General features: G+C 48.7%; 1 protein-coding gene across 2 annotated transcripts in view; it reads left to right on the plus strand.

Annotated features, from left to right (window-relative positions):
• The window catches only part of COG1 (component of oligomeric golgi complex 1), a 114,363-nt gene that overhangs the window by 24,053 nt on the left and 73,647 nt on the right, over positions 1–16,663 (plus strand). For both annotated transcript variants that reach the window (XM_085617338.1, XM_085617339.1), the window contains exons 2-3: positions 3,416–3,660; positions 15,103–15,284. In XM_085617338.1, the coding sequence (XP_085473464.1) occupies positions 3,416–3,660; positions 15,103–15,284 (427 nt within the window). The remainder of the gene's footprint in view (positions 1–3,415; positions 3,661–15,102; positions 15,285–16,663) is intronic.

Below are 16,663 nucleotides of genomic sequence, written 5' to 3' on the forward strand. Positions count from 1 at the left end.
TATTCTTCTGGAAGCATTCTTCAGCAGAAGAGGCCTGTCGGAGGAAGGCAGCGGTATGCTCGTCAGAAACGCATAACCTAGTTTTATTTTTAGCATCAAGGGCTTGCTGAGAATCTGTGAGGCCGTACCGTACAGCGTGTGAACGTGGGAGAGAATGGTTTAGTTGAAGCATGATATCCTTGTTCTTGCATGTAAATGACCAGTCCACCTCTGTAGCCCGCTGACCTATGACGTAAGATAGGAATGTTTATTTTGGCCGCCGCTCCGAAATGGTCGGCTCTCTGCAGGTCCATGCAGGCTGTACTACTACCCACTGAGAGACAGCCACATCTTGCTAAACGCATTGATTTCTGCGAATGAAGAATCAGAAGGGGCATTTGGTGGTTAGTGTTAAACTTGCTGTAAGTTATCATTTGGCTAGTATTTGTTCACTCTGCCTTCAGTGTTTTTGGGTTTTTTTAACTCGTAGTCAAGCAGTTAGAATTACGCCACTACTGCCAGAGTGGCCAATGATCATAACGTTGTTTGTACAAGTCAAGGAAGACCATTTGACATTACCTGCTGTGGAGTTGGACAACAAACCAAAATGTCGGTCTCTGGAGAGCAGCACAGAAGTGGCTGTTTAGTGGAACTGCTGGTTGATGCCACTCCTAGTGCTTGCATAGGATAACCAGCTGTATTTCGGTTCCAGGAGCTGTCTTGGAGATGGTGTCAAGTTCCTGCCTTAGCAGATTAATCGCTGGACCTTTCGCAGTTCATGGTGCTGGCTTTGAGACCTATCCGCAAGCGCCACAACAACAAATGCAGGCTTTCTGTGTTGTGGAGCAGCACTGTCCAGGGAACCTAGCCGAATTGACTGCTCCACTCCAAATCCTGCTGTTATAACCTCCTAGTGCTCACTTTAAAGGCACTGTTTAGTTCCTTTAGTCTGAGTTGTCATACCTGGCGGCAGGTGTTCAAAAGCTAAGGCAGCACTACTGGACACCTTGCAGTCCACTCAGTACCCTGTGTGTCATTTCTCAAATTGGCCAAGTCATAAACTGATATGAAGTGGTTTCCATTTCTCAGACTCTGCACACATATTTTACGAGGCTGAATGTCGTTAATATGACCTTGATAATTCTTCCGTACTAATGAGAAAAGTGGAACCTCTGGTGTTAGATAATATGCTATTCTTAGCTAGAGGTGGGTGAGCCAACACATCAACGGGCCGAGCCAAAGGTCTGGCTTGCTTCATATATTTTCTCCATGAGCCGAGGCTTGAACTCAATCAAACAAACTTCACGTAAAATAGAATACTCTTAAAAAGTCAAAAAATTGTATTGGTTTGAACATGTGGAACCTTTGACATTAATAGCTCACATTATACAACTGCACTGAAGCACTTATTAAGTGATAGTTTTTAAAAATGAACTTGAAACCATTCCTGGCCCTGCTCCCACCCTGACGACAGTGCCATTAGTGAACTAAAAGGCACAACAGTGGTCATGTGAACCCTGTATGTGGCCTACAGCTGGTATTCTGAACTAGAGTATTTGAAGGCGCTTTCTGCGATGGTGCAGAAAAAGGAGGGGCCCCTGACAAGATTAGGCAGCTAGATAAAGGAACAAAATGATCACAGCTGTGTGGAGGGCAAGCAATTTGTTTTTGAAAGCACACGTCTTCTCAATCAAGCAATGTACTCCTGGTTCCCAACATGTGGGCGGAGAAAAAGCCACTCTAGTTATCCTCACACAATTGTCTGGTGCGCAAGACCATAACAAGCATTGGCATAGCCAATAGGTCTTGCCTTTGGGACCTTATAAGTGTTTAGCCATGCAACAGTTGATGTTGTTGCGCCAAGGATATTCTATTGCATAACCAAATACTTCTAAGGTCCCAAAGGCGAGACCTATTGGCTATGCCAATGCTTGTTACATTGTGGTAATCAGTCAAGTTGGTTAAGGGTTCATCATGATACAAGTGAGGAGCTCCAGCTCTGCGGGATCATTCAGCATCGAGGGGAAGAGGTCTTTAGCTGAATGAGACACCTGTGTGTCAACACATCCATAGCCATGTCATCCAGATATTCCTGATATGATTTGAAGGTCTTGCTTATAAAAAGATTGCTCAGTGTGTGTCTCTGGAGTGTGCACAGCTGCTTCACTACCCCTGGGTCAACATTTTGAGGGTTGTTCAATAGCGACATTGCGGGGAGTACATCAGTCATCGCATACATCGCAACCAGTCTCAATCATGCCCATACTGTGCGTTCAACAATGTGTATTCCTCTGTTGGACTTAAGGTGCTTTTTCATCTGTGTAGTTTTCAATGGTAAAGTAGCAGCTAGTCTGCAAATCCTAATGGGATGGGTGGCTGCTATTGTGGAACCAGTGATGTGCAAACTGCGCCTGCAAGGCCAAGTAGTACACTTAAAAGTTAATTACCTGTTTCTTGAAGTCTCGGTTTCACTAAATGAGGAGGAGCGAGACAGACAGAGGGGGAACAAAGAGGGGGTGGGGGGCAGCTGCCAGTGGCAGGAGAGCTGGACACTGTCCTTGTCTTCTCTGGGCACGAAGGAAAAGACAGAGTCCTTTTCCTTCTCTGCCCGTCCCCAAAAGTCGAGCCTTAACTATCGGCCTTGGCGATTTCTGCCGTCCTGTGACGCATGTTTAAAATAAGAAAGTAGGGGAATGGACTCTGTAAAATTAAAGAAGTAGGGGCACGCCGTGCCCTGCCGATCCCGCCCACTTCGAACACTGGTTCACAAGAGACCCCACTACCACTGCATGCCGTTATGGGCTTAATAATGGCTTAGTGTTAGGAGATCCGGTGGAAGAATGTGAATTTAACTTGTGTGGTTTGAGTACCACATCACATATGATTCCTAGGTTTGTAACTTAAGCTGAAATGGGGATGGGCTTGGTTTGGCCAAAGAAGTAGGGTGAAACTCGTTTGTTTGATATTACTGTGGGCCAAGATTTCACTCTAAAATAAGTCAAGGGCCATGTCAACAGATGCGGATTAATAATATTTGAAGAGGAAGTATCAGTCTCTCTTGGTTGAGTGCAGTTGTGAATTTTATTAGGAGGTGTTCTTTTGTTAGCAATCAATGTGAATTTAAGTGAAGCGAACTTGAGACAAAGTTAACTTCCTTGTTGGATGAGAAAGAGACCCCAACTGAGACAAGTTGCTCTCCTATATTTTTGCGTTATTGAAACGAGTATTACTTTCTGATTGACCACATTAGCCTTGCTTTTTCCACGTAATAGTTTTCCTGTGTACCAGGGACCCTGCCTGACATTCCTTCTTTTCTTCCCCGAAAATGTGCTCTCGCTGAGTCAGGGAACATTAGCATTAACCCTCAAGCATTTCTACTCTGTGCTGGCTTACACAATTGGTAACACATTTTATATATTTGTATTTCGTGTCACAGAAGCAGGCTGCAGCTCAGGAGAAGTTCTACAGTAAAGCAGCCCAGATCAAGCTGCTCTTGGAAATCCCAGAGAAGATCTGGAGTTGCATGCAGGCGTCGCAGTACCTGCATGCCACACAGCTCTACCTACTCTGCTGCCACCTTCACACCCTTCTGCAGCTTGATACCTCCAGCTCCCGCTACAGCCCAATTCTGGCACGTTTCCCCATTCTTGTGCGACAGGTGGCAGCAGCTGGACACTTCCGGTAAGCTTCACGCATGTAGCTGATCTGGTTAGGAGTCAAGGGGAGAGGCTATGGAATAGCAAGCACACATTTCTCTTTTATGCTCATTGCGTTTTACAGGGTGTTGAAGCGAGGAAGGCAAGGACTACGTTATGCTCTTTTTATTGAAACCTACTGGGTTGCATAAATGTTTTGTAGGCTAGCAGTAGAAATTCTGCACATTCGCATGAAACCTCCTATACCACTCAGTTGAGTAATGTAAGCCTTTTGAAATGGAGGAAACCTTAAGTCCTGTATTCAGATTATGATTTCTGCTACTAATTCACCATGGGACAAGCCCTCTCCATTTATGTGTTTCCTATAACTGACTGACTGTCTGCAGCTTGGAATATTGTTGATGCGATCTAGTCCAGTATTTTAGTTGTAGAAGGCAGTTGTGCGTCAGATCTCCTTACTTTAATTTACAGGCTATGGGCAAAGAAGTTGGAGCATTCATTCCCTGGTAGAATCTCCTTAGAACCACTTACATTAAAAGTATTCATAAGGCCTCCAGTCCCACCCCAACGAAGAATGCACAGTCTAAGACGAGAATCCTTTCTTTACCTTTCTCCACAAAATGGACTTTAACCCTGTGTTATTAGACTTCCAGAAATTCATTTTTTGTTGATGGAATACTACTTGCGACCTCGATGGGCACCACTACGCGACACTTATTTTCATTTTAATCTTTTGGCATAGGCGTACCCGCCGACGCTACATCATGGACCACAAGTCTTTGGGGTAACACGCTGGTAGGACTAGCAGAGTGCGGCCAATCGGATTTTTGTTTACATTCAGGCTCCCTTGAGCCGGTGGGGCTGACGAGCCCATGGCTACGCACCTGCGCGCCTTGAGTGGTACTTTACCTGAGAATATTTTTTGGCAGCCTACGCAGCAACCCTACACACATACCTACTCCCTGTTGACGAGAGGCAACTACCTCGAAACACGTGTCCAGGGATGGCTAACGCGACACTTATTTTCATTTTAATCTTTTGGCATAGGCGTACCCGCCGACACTACTTCATGGACCACAATTCTTTGGGGTAACACGCTGGTAGGACTAGCAGAGTGCGGCCAATCGGATTTTTGACCACTAGGATTGGACCCAAGGGACTAGCCTGGAAGCTTGAAAAACAAATAGAAGTTAGGCTGCAATTCCGTCCAAAAGTAGCTCAATGACGTGTAGCAGTTGCAGATCTTTCTTTAGACTTACTCTGCCAGACCTCTACACACTCGCAAACGACCACACATGCTTGCCTAATCGCTATTCCTGAAGCAAATGCATTCGCCTCCTTTCCCAGCACACTTTAAAACCTGATGCGTTATCGGCAAGGCCATCCATGCAAACAGACCAGACTACTTTGCTTAAAGATGACATTCTCCCAGGCTCACTTGTACAACTCACGGGTCCTCCTTTGGTGTGCTCCAAGTCTAGAAAACCACACCGAATGCACAAGTAAACAGGCGTTCTACACACATTCTACAAGAATCTACAATGTTTTACCTATGCAACCAAAAATTAGTGCTTCAGAAAAAATCTCCATCTCCTATTATCCACTGGCTCCCCCCCTCTATGCTTCATCCATCCCCTCCACCTAACCTCCTCATATTGATGTAATATGCTGACTTCGTGCTATGTAAAGTCACCTCAACATGTTTGATTAATGTTGCATGAAAGTCCTTGTTAGACCTGGCATCATTGGCATGAGTCTCTCCTCCATGTTTTTCTGTTTGCCTCCTCTGTTTACGATGTTTTTGCTGGATTATTGCTTTGGGCACTGTGCCACTGCTGATCAGTGCCACAGTGCAAGTGCTCCCTATGTTAAATTGTTACATTGATTGGTGTTACCATGATTGGCTTGGTTGACTTACTGTTCAGACCCTAGTCTAGTGCACTGCGTGTGCCAAGGGCGTGTAAGTTAACTGCTGCTGGTGGGCTTGCAGCACTGGTTGTGCCACCCACAGAAGCAGCGTGTAAAATGTGTCTCAGGCCTGCCACCGCAGCGCCTGCGTGCAGTCCCTGACTGCCATGTCGACTTGGTAAGGAAACCTACTTGCCAGTCTCTAAACCTTCCCTTTGCCACATTTCAGACACCTCTATGGTAGGCCCTAGGGCAGGGTGCATTGTTGGTAAAAGGTAGGTCATGCCCTGATGTGTGTGGCATGACCTAATAGTGAATTACAGCCATTTTCGTTTTTCACTATTGAAGGGCTACCTGCCTCCAATAGGCCAGACTGGGCAGACTGATTATTAACTCCATTATAATCTATCTGACTCAGGGAGCATGGTAGCAAGTCGAGTTTAGTATCCCTGAACTCAGAATTTAATAACACACCCTTTAGGATGGATGGTTTTTAAATTCTATGTTTGAAAATAGCACTTTTAGAAAGTGGCTATTTTCTTGTCCAACTATCTACCGGTCTCTGCTGGTTTGGTGTGTGTGTCAGGGGCTGGGTGGCTCCAGAGGTCTGAATGAGTCAGTGTGGGGTGAATGGGGCGTTTACACGTAGAGTGAGGGAAGAGTAGCCTGCCCTGCCTGACACAATACTGGCTCCGCCTCCTGCTGGGCGACTGATAGCCCTGCTCCTGCCAGTGACAATACTGGCTCCGCCTCCTGCTGGGCGGCTGAGGACTCTGCCCTGCTCAGTGAATAGGCCAGGTGCCTCTGCCTGGCAACACCCACAACAAACCTGAGCTGGTGGGAATCTCCCTGCTTGGACAAAGGGAACAAAGGGAAAAAGGGGTATAAGAGAAGGACCCCTGAACCAAGAACTCAGATCACTTCTGACAAGGAAACCTGTACCAAGGACAAGAAGCCTGCTGATCTAAGGACTTGCCTCCCCTTTCTGCCAGAGTGCTGTTTTGCTGTGGAGGAACCTGAAAGCTGCTTCTTTATTTTTGCCAAGGAACAAGGAGAGAGGAACTTGGTGTGTACTCTCTGAACACTTGCTAGGAAATCTCCAAGGGCTGGAAGAGTGCCAGTCTCCTGCTGAAGTCACAGGGCCAAAGGACTTCACCATTTGCTGAATTGCTGGAAAGTGTTGTTTCCAGTACACAAGGGAAAATCTGCAGTCTCGACGCCAGCAGCAACGCCAGTGAGCAGTGGGTATCGGCCCCGGCTCCAAGTGACCCCGTCTCGACGCCGGTATCAACGCCAGTGAGGAGTGAGTATCGGCTCCACCTCCAAGCGACCCCGTCCCGACGCCGCTGCTGATCGCATCGACTCGACGCCCTTCTCGACGCCGTGAGCGCTGCTCCGGCCCGACATCCCTCGACGCCGCTGCGGATTGACCCGACTCCGAGGCACGATCGACGCCGACCTCGACGCCGACATCTCGACGCCGTGGATCATCATTTTCTTCGTTTCTCAAGGTACTGTACTTGTGGGGTCTGTTGCGACTCCAGGCTCGACGTAGCGCTCCTCGCGGTCAACGCTGAACCTTGGGAATCTTGTAGACTCGACGTCGTGTGACTCCTGTGGGGGTTACATTGTTGCCAAAGAACGGTGCTCAGAAGAATACTTTGCTAAAGAACTATTTGCCAAGAAGAAACCTTACTTGAACTATTATTTTTCCTTCCAAAGAGTATTTATTAAGACTGTGGTATATTTTTGTCGTTATTTGGTCTTGTGCTAAGCCTTATATAAAAATACTATTTTTATAATAACTTCTGTGTCGTGTCCATCTGTAGTGTATTCACTTTATTACTGTATGTGGTCATAAATGCTTAACACACTGCCTCTGAGATAAGCCTGTCTGCTCTGCCAAGCTACCAAGGGGGTAGCAGGGGTTATCTGAGTGTGTAATCCCCTTTCCCTGACTAGAGTTGGTTGGTCCCTATTTGTCAGAAGTGTATACCTCTGCCAACTAGAGACCGCCGGTTCTAACATTGGTGGTCAGCGGTGAGGATTTGAACTTTGCATTTATGACTCATGTGCAGTGATTAGTGTACGCTACATAGTGAAAGCAGACCATAACGCTGCCACAGTCTGTTTGGTAGGATATTCTATTTTTGTTCTCCGCTTTCCTGGAGCTTATTTTTTTAAACACTGCCAGTTTTGACCATGGAGAATGCCAGAGCTGCTACACCTGTGGAGATTGTTGTGGGGGAATTTGATAAGGAGAAGATAGATTCCTACGTGCTAAAGGATCTAAAAGGATTTTGCAAGCAGTTTAAAGTTCCTACCACAGGTCTCACAAGGAAAGACGACTTCCTCAAAGCGCTGAAGGCCTGGTTAGAGGCCAGAAATCCCTCTGATCCGGTGGTGGTACCGGAAGAGGAAGAAGAGGAGGAAGAGCCCGCAGATGGGCCAGTGTCATCTCCAGGCAGTAGTGCGTCCTCTAGGAGCCTTTCCCCCGAAGAATTAGAAGACAGGGAGAAGGAGAGGGGGTACAAGTTAGAAATGGCAAAACTTCAATTAGGAGGGCAGTTGGAATTAGAGAATGCGAGAAGCAAGAGAGAAGCTGAAATGGAGAGCAAAAGATTAGATTTTGAGAGAGAGAAATTAGCGTTTGAACGTGAGAAGATGGTGAGGGAGATGGAGCTTAAAACTAAGAGTTTAGAGTTGAATCCCTCTGGTGGCAGCACTCCATCCGTGCCTGCAGAAAGTAGGTTTTATTTTCCTAAAGATGTGATCAAGGATTACTGTAAGAATGAAGATATTAGCCAATGGTTTAAAGCGTATGAGTTAGCATTGTTGGCCCACCGGGTCCCTGAGAAGGATTGGGGAACAGGGTTGTGGAGCCGCTTTACAAACGAGGGGAGAGATACCTTGTTGAGCCTTCCTGCTGAGGATAGGATGTCTTATACTCATATGAAAGATGCTTTAATGCTGAGATATGGCTTAACTCCAGAAAAGTACAGACAAACCTTTAGAGAATGTAAGAAGTTGCCTGGTACTACGTGGGTTGAATATGTGTCTTTTTTTCTGCAGAACCATGGATGGTTGGATAAAGGGTAGCAAGGTTGATAGTTATGATGCTCTTTATGATTTGTTTGCTTGGGAGCACTTGTCTAATAACTGTTTTCCAGAGCTACGCCAGCACCTTGTTGATAGCAAGCTATCTAACCCTAGAAAACTTGCTGAGGAGGCGGACCGCTGGGTCAGTACCAGGGTCCACAAGGGTCCAGTGGGAGACTCAGCCAAAGGTGGGCAGGGTCCCCAGCAGAAGAGTGGGGGGGACAGGGGTAAACAGAGGGAGTTTCAGAAAGGGCCCCAAAGTAGTCCCCAAGGGAACCAAGGGAAGGGTTCCCAGCCTCCCCCTGTAAAGAAGCCAGAGGCCCCGACAGGTAAACCTGTTCACAGGGGCCCCATGACCTGCTATGCCTGTAAGCAGGTGGGACACCGTTATTATGATCCCCAGTGTCCCATGAAGGATTCGAATGCACCGCCGCGTGCACCCCCTCGTCAGGTAGCAAGTGTAGCCCTGGGAGGGGATGAGATGGGTGCCCCCGGTGGGTGGGGTCCCGCAGAAATGTCCCTGGTCTCTTTAGGAGACGTGGAAATGGTCCCTCCAACCCCTCTGCCTAGTAACACTAAGAAATATAGGCAGTGGGTGACCATTAATGGCCATAGGGTGGAAGCTCTCAGAGACACTGGAGCGAGTGTGACAGCTGTCAAGTGTCACTTGGTGTCCAGAGAGCAGGTGGTCCCTCATGCATTCTACCCCGTTGTAGCTGCTGACAACTCACAGAGTCAGTGTGAGGTAGCTCAAGTTCCCTTTGAGTGGGGGGGGGGTCTCAGGTACTCTTCAGGTTGCTGTGAGGCCCGCCATGCCTGTTGATTGTCTCTTGGGCAATGATTTGGAGGACTCCCCTTGGGCTAAGGTGGAGAGAAAAGCGCATCTGGAAATGTTGGGTCTGCCTGAGTGGGTGTGTGCGACCACCCGGTCCATGTCAGTCAGTAAGGGTGTTGATGGGGGCCCGGAGCCTGAAAGTATGGCCCAGGTCCCAACCGTGAAGAGAAGAGGCAGGGGGCGCGGGAAACCGTCCCCCATCGTTCCCGCGGTCCAGGAGGGAGCAGACCCTGAGGGGGATGCCCTGGAACCGACAGGAGAACAAGTGGCCGAACTGGGAGACTGCCCGAGCTGACCCATTGGCAGCAGGATGGTGGTCCCTCCAGGCAGGAATTTTGTGCTGAGCAGAAAGTGTGCCCTTCTCTTGTGGGTATGAGGCAGCAGGCCTCAGCCCAAATGACAGGTGATCAGTCAGGATCACATTGGGTCTACTGGGAGAACGACCTCCTGTATAGCGAGCCTAAGGCTGCTGAACCTGGGTCAGCCCGTGTGCTGGTGGTACCCCAGCGCTTCAGAGCCTTCCTACTGGGGTTGGCTCATGACGTTCCGTTAGCTGGACATCTGGGGCAGGACAAGACCTATGACAGGCTTGTCACCCATTTTTATTGGCCTCAGATGAGAAGGGATTCAGATATCCATTGTAGGACCTGTCAAACTTGCCAGGCAAGTGGGAAAAGCGGGCGGAAGCAGAAGGCTCCCCTCCAACCTTTTCCCGTCGTCAGTACCCCCTTTGAGCGAGTGGGAATTGACATTGTGGGGCCACTGGACCCCAAGACAGCCATGGGCAACAGGTTTATCCTGGTCTTGGTGGACCATGCCACCCGGTACCCGGAAGCCATCCCTCTCCGCACAGTGACGGCCCCCGTGGTGGGACGGGCACTGATGGGTGTTTTCTCCCGCATGGGGTTCCCCAGCGAGGTGGTGTCAGACCGGGGCACCAACTTCATTTCGAATTATATGAAGTCTCTGTGGAAGGAGTGTGGGGTAACCTACAAGTTTACCACTCCTTACCACCCTCAAGGGAATGGGCTGGTTGAGAGATTCAACCGGACCCTAAAAGGCATGATCATGGGTCTTGAAGAACCAATGAGGCGTAAATGGGACGTCCTCTTGCCATGCCTGCTGTTTGCTTACCGTGAGGTGCCACAAAAGTCTCTAGGGTTCAGCCCCTTTGAGCTTTTGTATGGTCACCCGGTAAGAGGACCTTTGAGTCTGGTCAAAGAAGGCTGGGAGCAATCTCCCAGGAAACCTCCCCAGGATGTATATAGTTACATGCTGGCCTTTAGGAACCAGACTCGGCGCTTCAGGGATCTTGCTCAGGCAAATCTGGAGGCCAGCCAGGAAGAGATGAAGCGGTGGTACGATCAGAAAGCCACTCTGGTTGAGCTTCAACCTGGTCAGAAAGTTTGGGTCATGGCCCTGTGGAACCTTGTGCGCTCAAGGACAGGTGGACCGGACCATTTGAGGTTGTGGAGAAAAAGAGCGATGTCACCTACTTGGTGGACTTGAAGTCTCCCAGGAACCCCTTAAGGGTCCTGCATGTCAACCGGTTAAAGCCCCACTTAGAAAGGTCCGAAGTGGGCATGCTCCTTGCCACAGATGCTGGGATGGAGGAGGAGAGTGAGCCTCTTCCTGACCTCCTGTGTGCAAAAGAAAAAGATGGGTCAGTGGATGGTGTTGTCCTCTCTGACACACTGACCCCTGAGCAGCAGCAAGATTGTCGCCATCTGTTGGTACAATTCCCTGATCTGTTCTCCTTAATCCCTGGTGTCACTCAGTGGTGTGTCCATGATGTGGACACTGGGGACAGCACGCCTGTGAGGCACAAGGCCTACAGGGTGACTGAAAAGGTCAGAGCATATATCAAGGAGGAGGTCTCCAAGATGTTTGCCTTAGGGGTGGTTGAGTCCTCTAGCAGTCCTTGGGCCAGCCCAGTGGTCTTGGTCCCAAAGGCTGCAGCGCCTGGTGCTTCACCAGAACTTCGGTTCTGTGTGGATTACCGAGGACTCAATTCGGTCACCAAGACTGACGCGCACCCCATCCCCAGAGCTGATGAGCTCATCGATCGGTTGGGGGCTGCCCGGTACCTTAGTACGTTTGATCTAACGTCTGGGTACTGGCAGATCGCCTTGACTGATGGGGCAAAAGAGAGGTCTGCATTCTCCACACCAGATGGGCACTACCAGTTCCGTGTGATGCACTTTGGGATGAAGAATGCCCCTGCCACCTTCCAGAGGTTGGTTAACCAGGTATTGGCTGGGCTGGAAGATTTCGGCGCCGCCTACCTGGACGATATAGCAGTGTTCAGCGCCAGCTGGGAGGAACACTTGCGCCACCTCCAGGAAGTGTTGTTGGCCCTGCGCAGAGCAGGCCTCACAATCAAGGCTAGTAAGTGCCAGATTGGGCAGGGTTCAGTGGTGTACTTGGGGCACCAAGTAGGGAGCGGCAAGGTGGCCCCCCTGCAACCCAAGATAGATACCATCCTGGCTTGGGAACCGCCCAAAACCCAGACTCAGGTGAGAGCCTTCTTGGGTCTCACGGGTTACTACAGGAGGTTTGTCAAGGGGTATGGCAACATTGTGCACCCCTTGACCTCGCTGACTTCCAGAAAGCAGCCGAGACTTGTGATCTGGACTGACGCCTGTCAGAACGCCTTTGACACCCTGAAAACTGCAATGTGTACAGCACCGGTCCTCCAGGCACCCGACTTTTCAAAAGAATTCATTGTCCAGACAGACGCTTCAGAGCATGGTGTGGGGGCTGTTCTAGCACAGATGAATGAGGAGGGCCGAGACTTACCTGTAGCCTTCATCAGCCGGAGGTTGCTTCCCAGGGAACAAAGGTGGAGTGCGATAGAGCGTGAGGCATTTGCTGTGGTCTGGGCGCTGAAGAAGCTAAGACCCTACCTGTTTGGGACTCACTTCCGGGTTCAGACAGACCACAGGCCCCTCAGATGGTTAATACAGATGAGGGGTGAGAACCCAAAGCTGTTGAGGTGGTCCATTTCCCTACAGGGCATGGACTTTACGGTGGATGTCAATGCTGATGGTCTGTCCAGATTTTTCCGCCTTAGTGATGAGGACTCCCTGGGTGAAGGGTAGTTCTCCCCACATTTCAGCTGGAGGGGACACGTGTTAGACCTGGCATCATTGGCATGAGTCTCTCCTCCATGTTTTTCTGTTTGCCTCCTCTGTTTACGATGTTTTTGCTGGATTATTGCTTTGGGCACTGTGCCACTGCTGATCAGTGCCACAGTGCAAGTGCTCCCTATGTTAAATTGTTACATTGATTGGTGTTACCATGATTGGCTTGGTTGACTTACTGTTCAGACCCTAGTCTAGTGCACTGCGTGTGCCAAGGGCGTGTAAGTTAACTGCTGCTGGTGGGCTTGCAGCACTGGTTGTGCCACCCACAGAAGCAGCGTGTAAAATGTGTCTCAGGCCTGCCACCGCAGCGCCTGCGTGCAGTCCCTGACTGCCATGTCGACTTGGTAAGGAAACCTACTTGCCAGTCTCTAAACCTTCCCTTTGCCACATTTCAGACACCTCTATGGTAGGCCCTAGGGCAGGGTGCATTGTTGGTAAAAGGTAGGTCATGCCCTGATGTGTGTGGCATGACCTAATAGTGAATTACAGCCATTTTCGTTTTTCACTATTGAAGGGCTACCTGCCTCCAATAGGCCAGACTGGGCAGACTGATTATTAACTCCATTATAATCTATCTGACTCAGGGAGCATGGTAGCAAGTCGAGTTTAGTATCCCTGAACTCAGATTTTAATAACACACCCTTTAGGATGGATGGTTTTTAAATTCTATGTTTGAAAATAGCACTTTTAGAAAGTGGCTATTTTCTTGTCCAACTATCTACCGGTCTCTGCTGGTTTGGTGTGTGTGTCAGGGGCTGGGTGGCTCCAGAGGTCTGAATGAGTCAGTGTGGGGTGAATGGGGCGTTTACACGTAGAGTGAGGGAAGAGTAGCCTGCCCTGCCTGACACAATACTGGCTCCGCCTCCTGCTGGGCGACTGATAGCCCTGCTCCTGCCAGTGACAATACTGGCTCCGCCTCCTGCTGGGCGGCTGAGGACTCTGCCCTGCTCAGTGAATAGGCCAGGTGCCTCTGCCTGGCAACACCCACAACAAACCTGAGCTGGTGGGAATCTCCCTGCTTGGACAAAGGGAACAAAGGGAAAAAGGGGTATAAGAGAAGGACCCCTGAACCAAGAACTCAGATCACTTCTGACAAGGAAACCTGTACCAAGGACAAGAAGCCTGCTGATCTAAGGACTTGCCTCCCCTTTCTGCCAGAGTGCTGTTTTGCTGTGGAGGAACCTGAAAGCTGCTTCTTTATTTTTGCCAAGGAACAAGGAGAGAGGAACTTGGTGTGTACTCTCTGAACACTTGCTAGGAAATCTCCAAGGGCTGGAAGAGTGCCAGTCTCCTGCTGAAGTCACAGGGCCAAAGGACTTCACCATTTGCTGAATTGCTGGAAAGTGTTGTTTCCAGTACACAAGGGAAAATCTGCAGTCTCGACGCCAGCAGCAACGCCAGTGAGCAGTGGGTATCGGCCCCGGCTCCAAGTGACCCCGTCTCGACGCCGGTATCAACGCCAGTGAGGAGTGAGTATCGGCTCCACCTCCAAGCGACCCCGTCCCGACGCCGCTGCTGATCGCATCGACTCGACGCCCTTCTCGACGCCGTGAGCGCTGCTCCGGCCCGACATCCCTCGACGCCGCTGCGGATTGACCCGACTCCGAGGCACGATCGACGCCGACCTCGACGCCGACATCTCGACGCCGTGGATCATCATTTTCTTCGTTTCTCAAGGTACTGTACTTGTGGGGTCTGTTGCGACTCCAGGCTCGACGTAGCGCTCCTCGCGGTCAACGCCGAACCTTGGGAATCTTGTAGACTCGACGTCGTGTGACTCCTGTGGGGGTTACATTGTTGCCAAAGAACGGTGCTCAGAAGAATACTTTGCTAAAGAACTATTTGCCAAGAAGAAACCTTACTTGAACTATTATTTTTCCTTCCAAAGAGTATTTATTAAGACTGTGGTATATTTTTGTCGTTATTTGGTCTTGTGCTAAGCCTTATATAAAAATACTATTTTTATAATAACTTCTGTGTCGTGTCCATCTGTAGTGTATTCACTTTATTACTGTATGTGGTCATAAATGCTTAACACACTGCCTCTGAGATAAGCCTGTCTGCTCTGCCAAGCTACCAAGGGGGTAGCAGGGGTTATCTGAGTGTGTAATCCCCTTTCCCTGACTAGAGTTGGTTGGTCCCTATTTGTCAGAAGTGTATACCTCTGCCAACTAGAGACCGCCGGTTCTAACAGTCCTGCATTCCTTTTGCAATGTATAGTCCTCCTTTGCTTCTTGGGCCTAAGCTTGCCCTTCATAAATACCTACAAGCAAACGAGTAAAATAAAGAACTGCAATAAAAGAATTTATCGATATTATTTTGAATGTGGTTTGTACTTATTCACTTTAGTTACATTTTTTTATTAAAAGCCTTTCTCGTCCCTGTTGTGGCTTACAGCTTTCATATCTATGTTGTGGCTGGATGTAACCTTGTTTTCCTTCTGAATGCCTGATGTCCCCCACTTTGTATTTCGTGCTAGATCTACCATTCTGCAAGAGAGCAAGTCTTTGCTCAAATGTCCCTCTGTATCAGATCAGGCTGTTGCTGAAGCTCTCTGTTCCATTATGCTACTGGAAGACAGTTCTCCACGTCAGGCGCTCACCGACTTTCTTCTGGCCAGAAAATCAGCAATACAGCAGCTGCTCAACCAGCCACATCATGGTTAGTGCCAATCTTCTTCTATGAAATTCTCGTTCTCTCCCAACATGTGTTCAGCCCCATTGCTAAGGAGGGTTTGACTTCTTTCAAAACACGTTTACAGATAAATGGTTCATTCACATTTAACCGCATGCATGTATCTGGAAATTAACTAATGTTGAAAACCCTGTTTGCTTAGCCTGACACCATTTAAAAAAAAAAAAAAAAAAAAAAGTCTGTCTCTCAGCCATTATTGATTCTCCGTTTGCTATGTATACACATGTATGTTTTGTTTTCTTTGCAGTGTTGTACATGACACGATGGGAACATTCAGCAAGTAATGTATGTAGCATTATGTTAATTTAAAGAAACTACCACGATGAAGCAGACAACTGGTGTGTGGCACTGCATAGCCGACAACTAGAAAGCAAGTGATGTTTAAGGGGAATTACCAAGGATGAGAACAGGAGGCTTTATTGGGAGCACATGGATCACGTGTGGTGTTGGGAGCAGAGATGTAGAATGGGGCACCACTCTCCCCTGCTTCCCCCTTGATAGAGAACTAGAAAGCATTTGTCAAAGTACCAATAATCAGATACGGGGAGGGGGTGTTGTCGCAGTTATGCTTTTTGCCGTAGTGGGCTCTGTCACTCTAACATAATGGCATAGTTTGCCATTAAAACAACTTGGAAGCATTTGCGGCAAACTGGCCCTCCCAACAAGATGAAATCAAATTAATGTCTTTCAATGGGCCTACAGTAACCGGTGGATGATTTTGAAACAAACATAGGTAGCTTCAGATTTTGGAGCAGGAGTTCAGGATCGTCAAAACAGGACGGCAACCCTTAGATGGTGGCACCCGGGTGGCTAGTGTCGTCCTGTAGTGAGACGCCAAAGTAAGCCAATACAATGCAAAGTGGCTTGAGAGGATGATGTAGGCTCGGGAGTACATGCTTATTTCAACCTAGGCTAGAGCTACTGAGGTAGCACTTCTGCCAGTGGAAGACAGACAACAGCCCCTCTGGTGTCAGAACTGCAAAGGTGCTGCTTATCCAGGCATGCTGAAGATGCATGTTCTGACCCCAAGAGCGGCGGCTAACGGTGTATACACTTAAAACACCTCAAAGGATTCCTATGTTGAAAGAACCACAGGTGGATCTGGAGAGGATACAGGAAGAATGAGAGCGAACAAGGAGCAGACAACCGTTGTAGGAAAGCATACATATGGTCCAGGCTCTGTGGATGGAATTAGAAAATGGACACCAGCATGTGTAAATGCAATGCGTGAAGGTGCTCTACAAACAAGTCAGCAAGCACCCTTTCCATGTTTATCTTTTTCTATTTGTAGTTTGTATGTTTATTCTGCGCATCGGCTGCTGTAGCAGCAAATTCACTCGATGTAG

Source organism: Triturus cristatus, chromosome 7 (assembly GCF_964204655.1).
Source record: "Triturus cristatus chromosome 7, aTriCri1.1, whole genome shotgun sequence".
Taxonomy (NCBI): domain Eukaryota; kingdom Metazoa; phylum Chordata; class Amphibia; order Caudata; family Salamandridae; genus Triturus; species Triturus cristatus.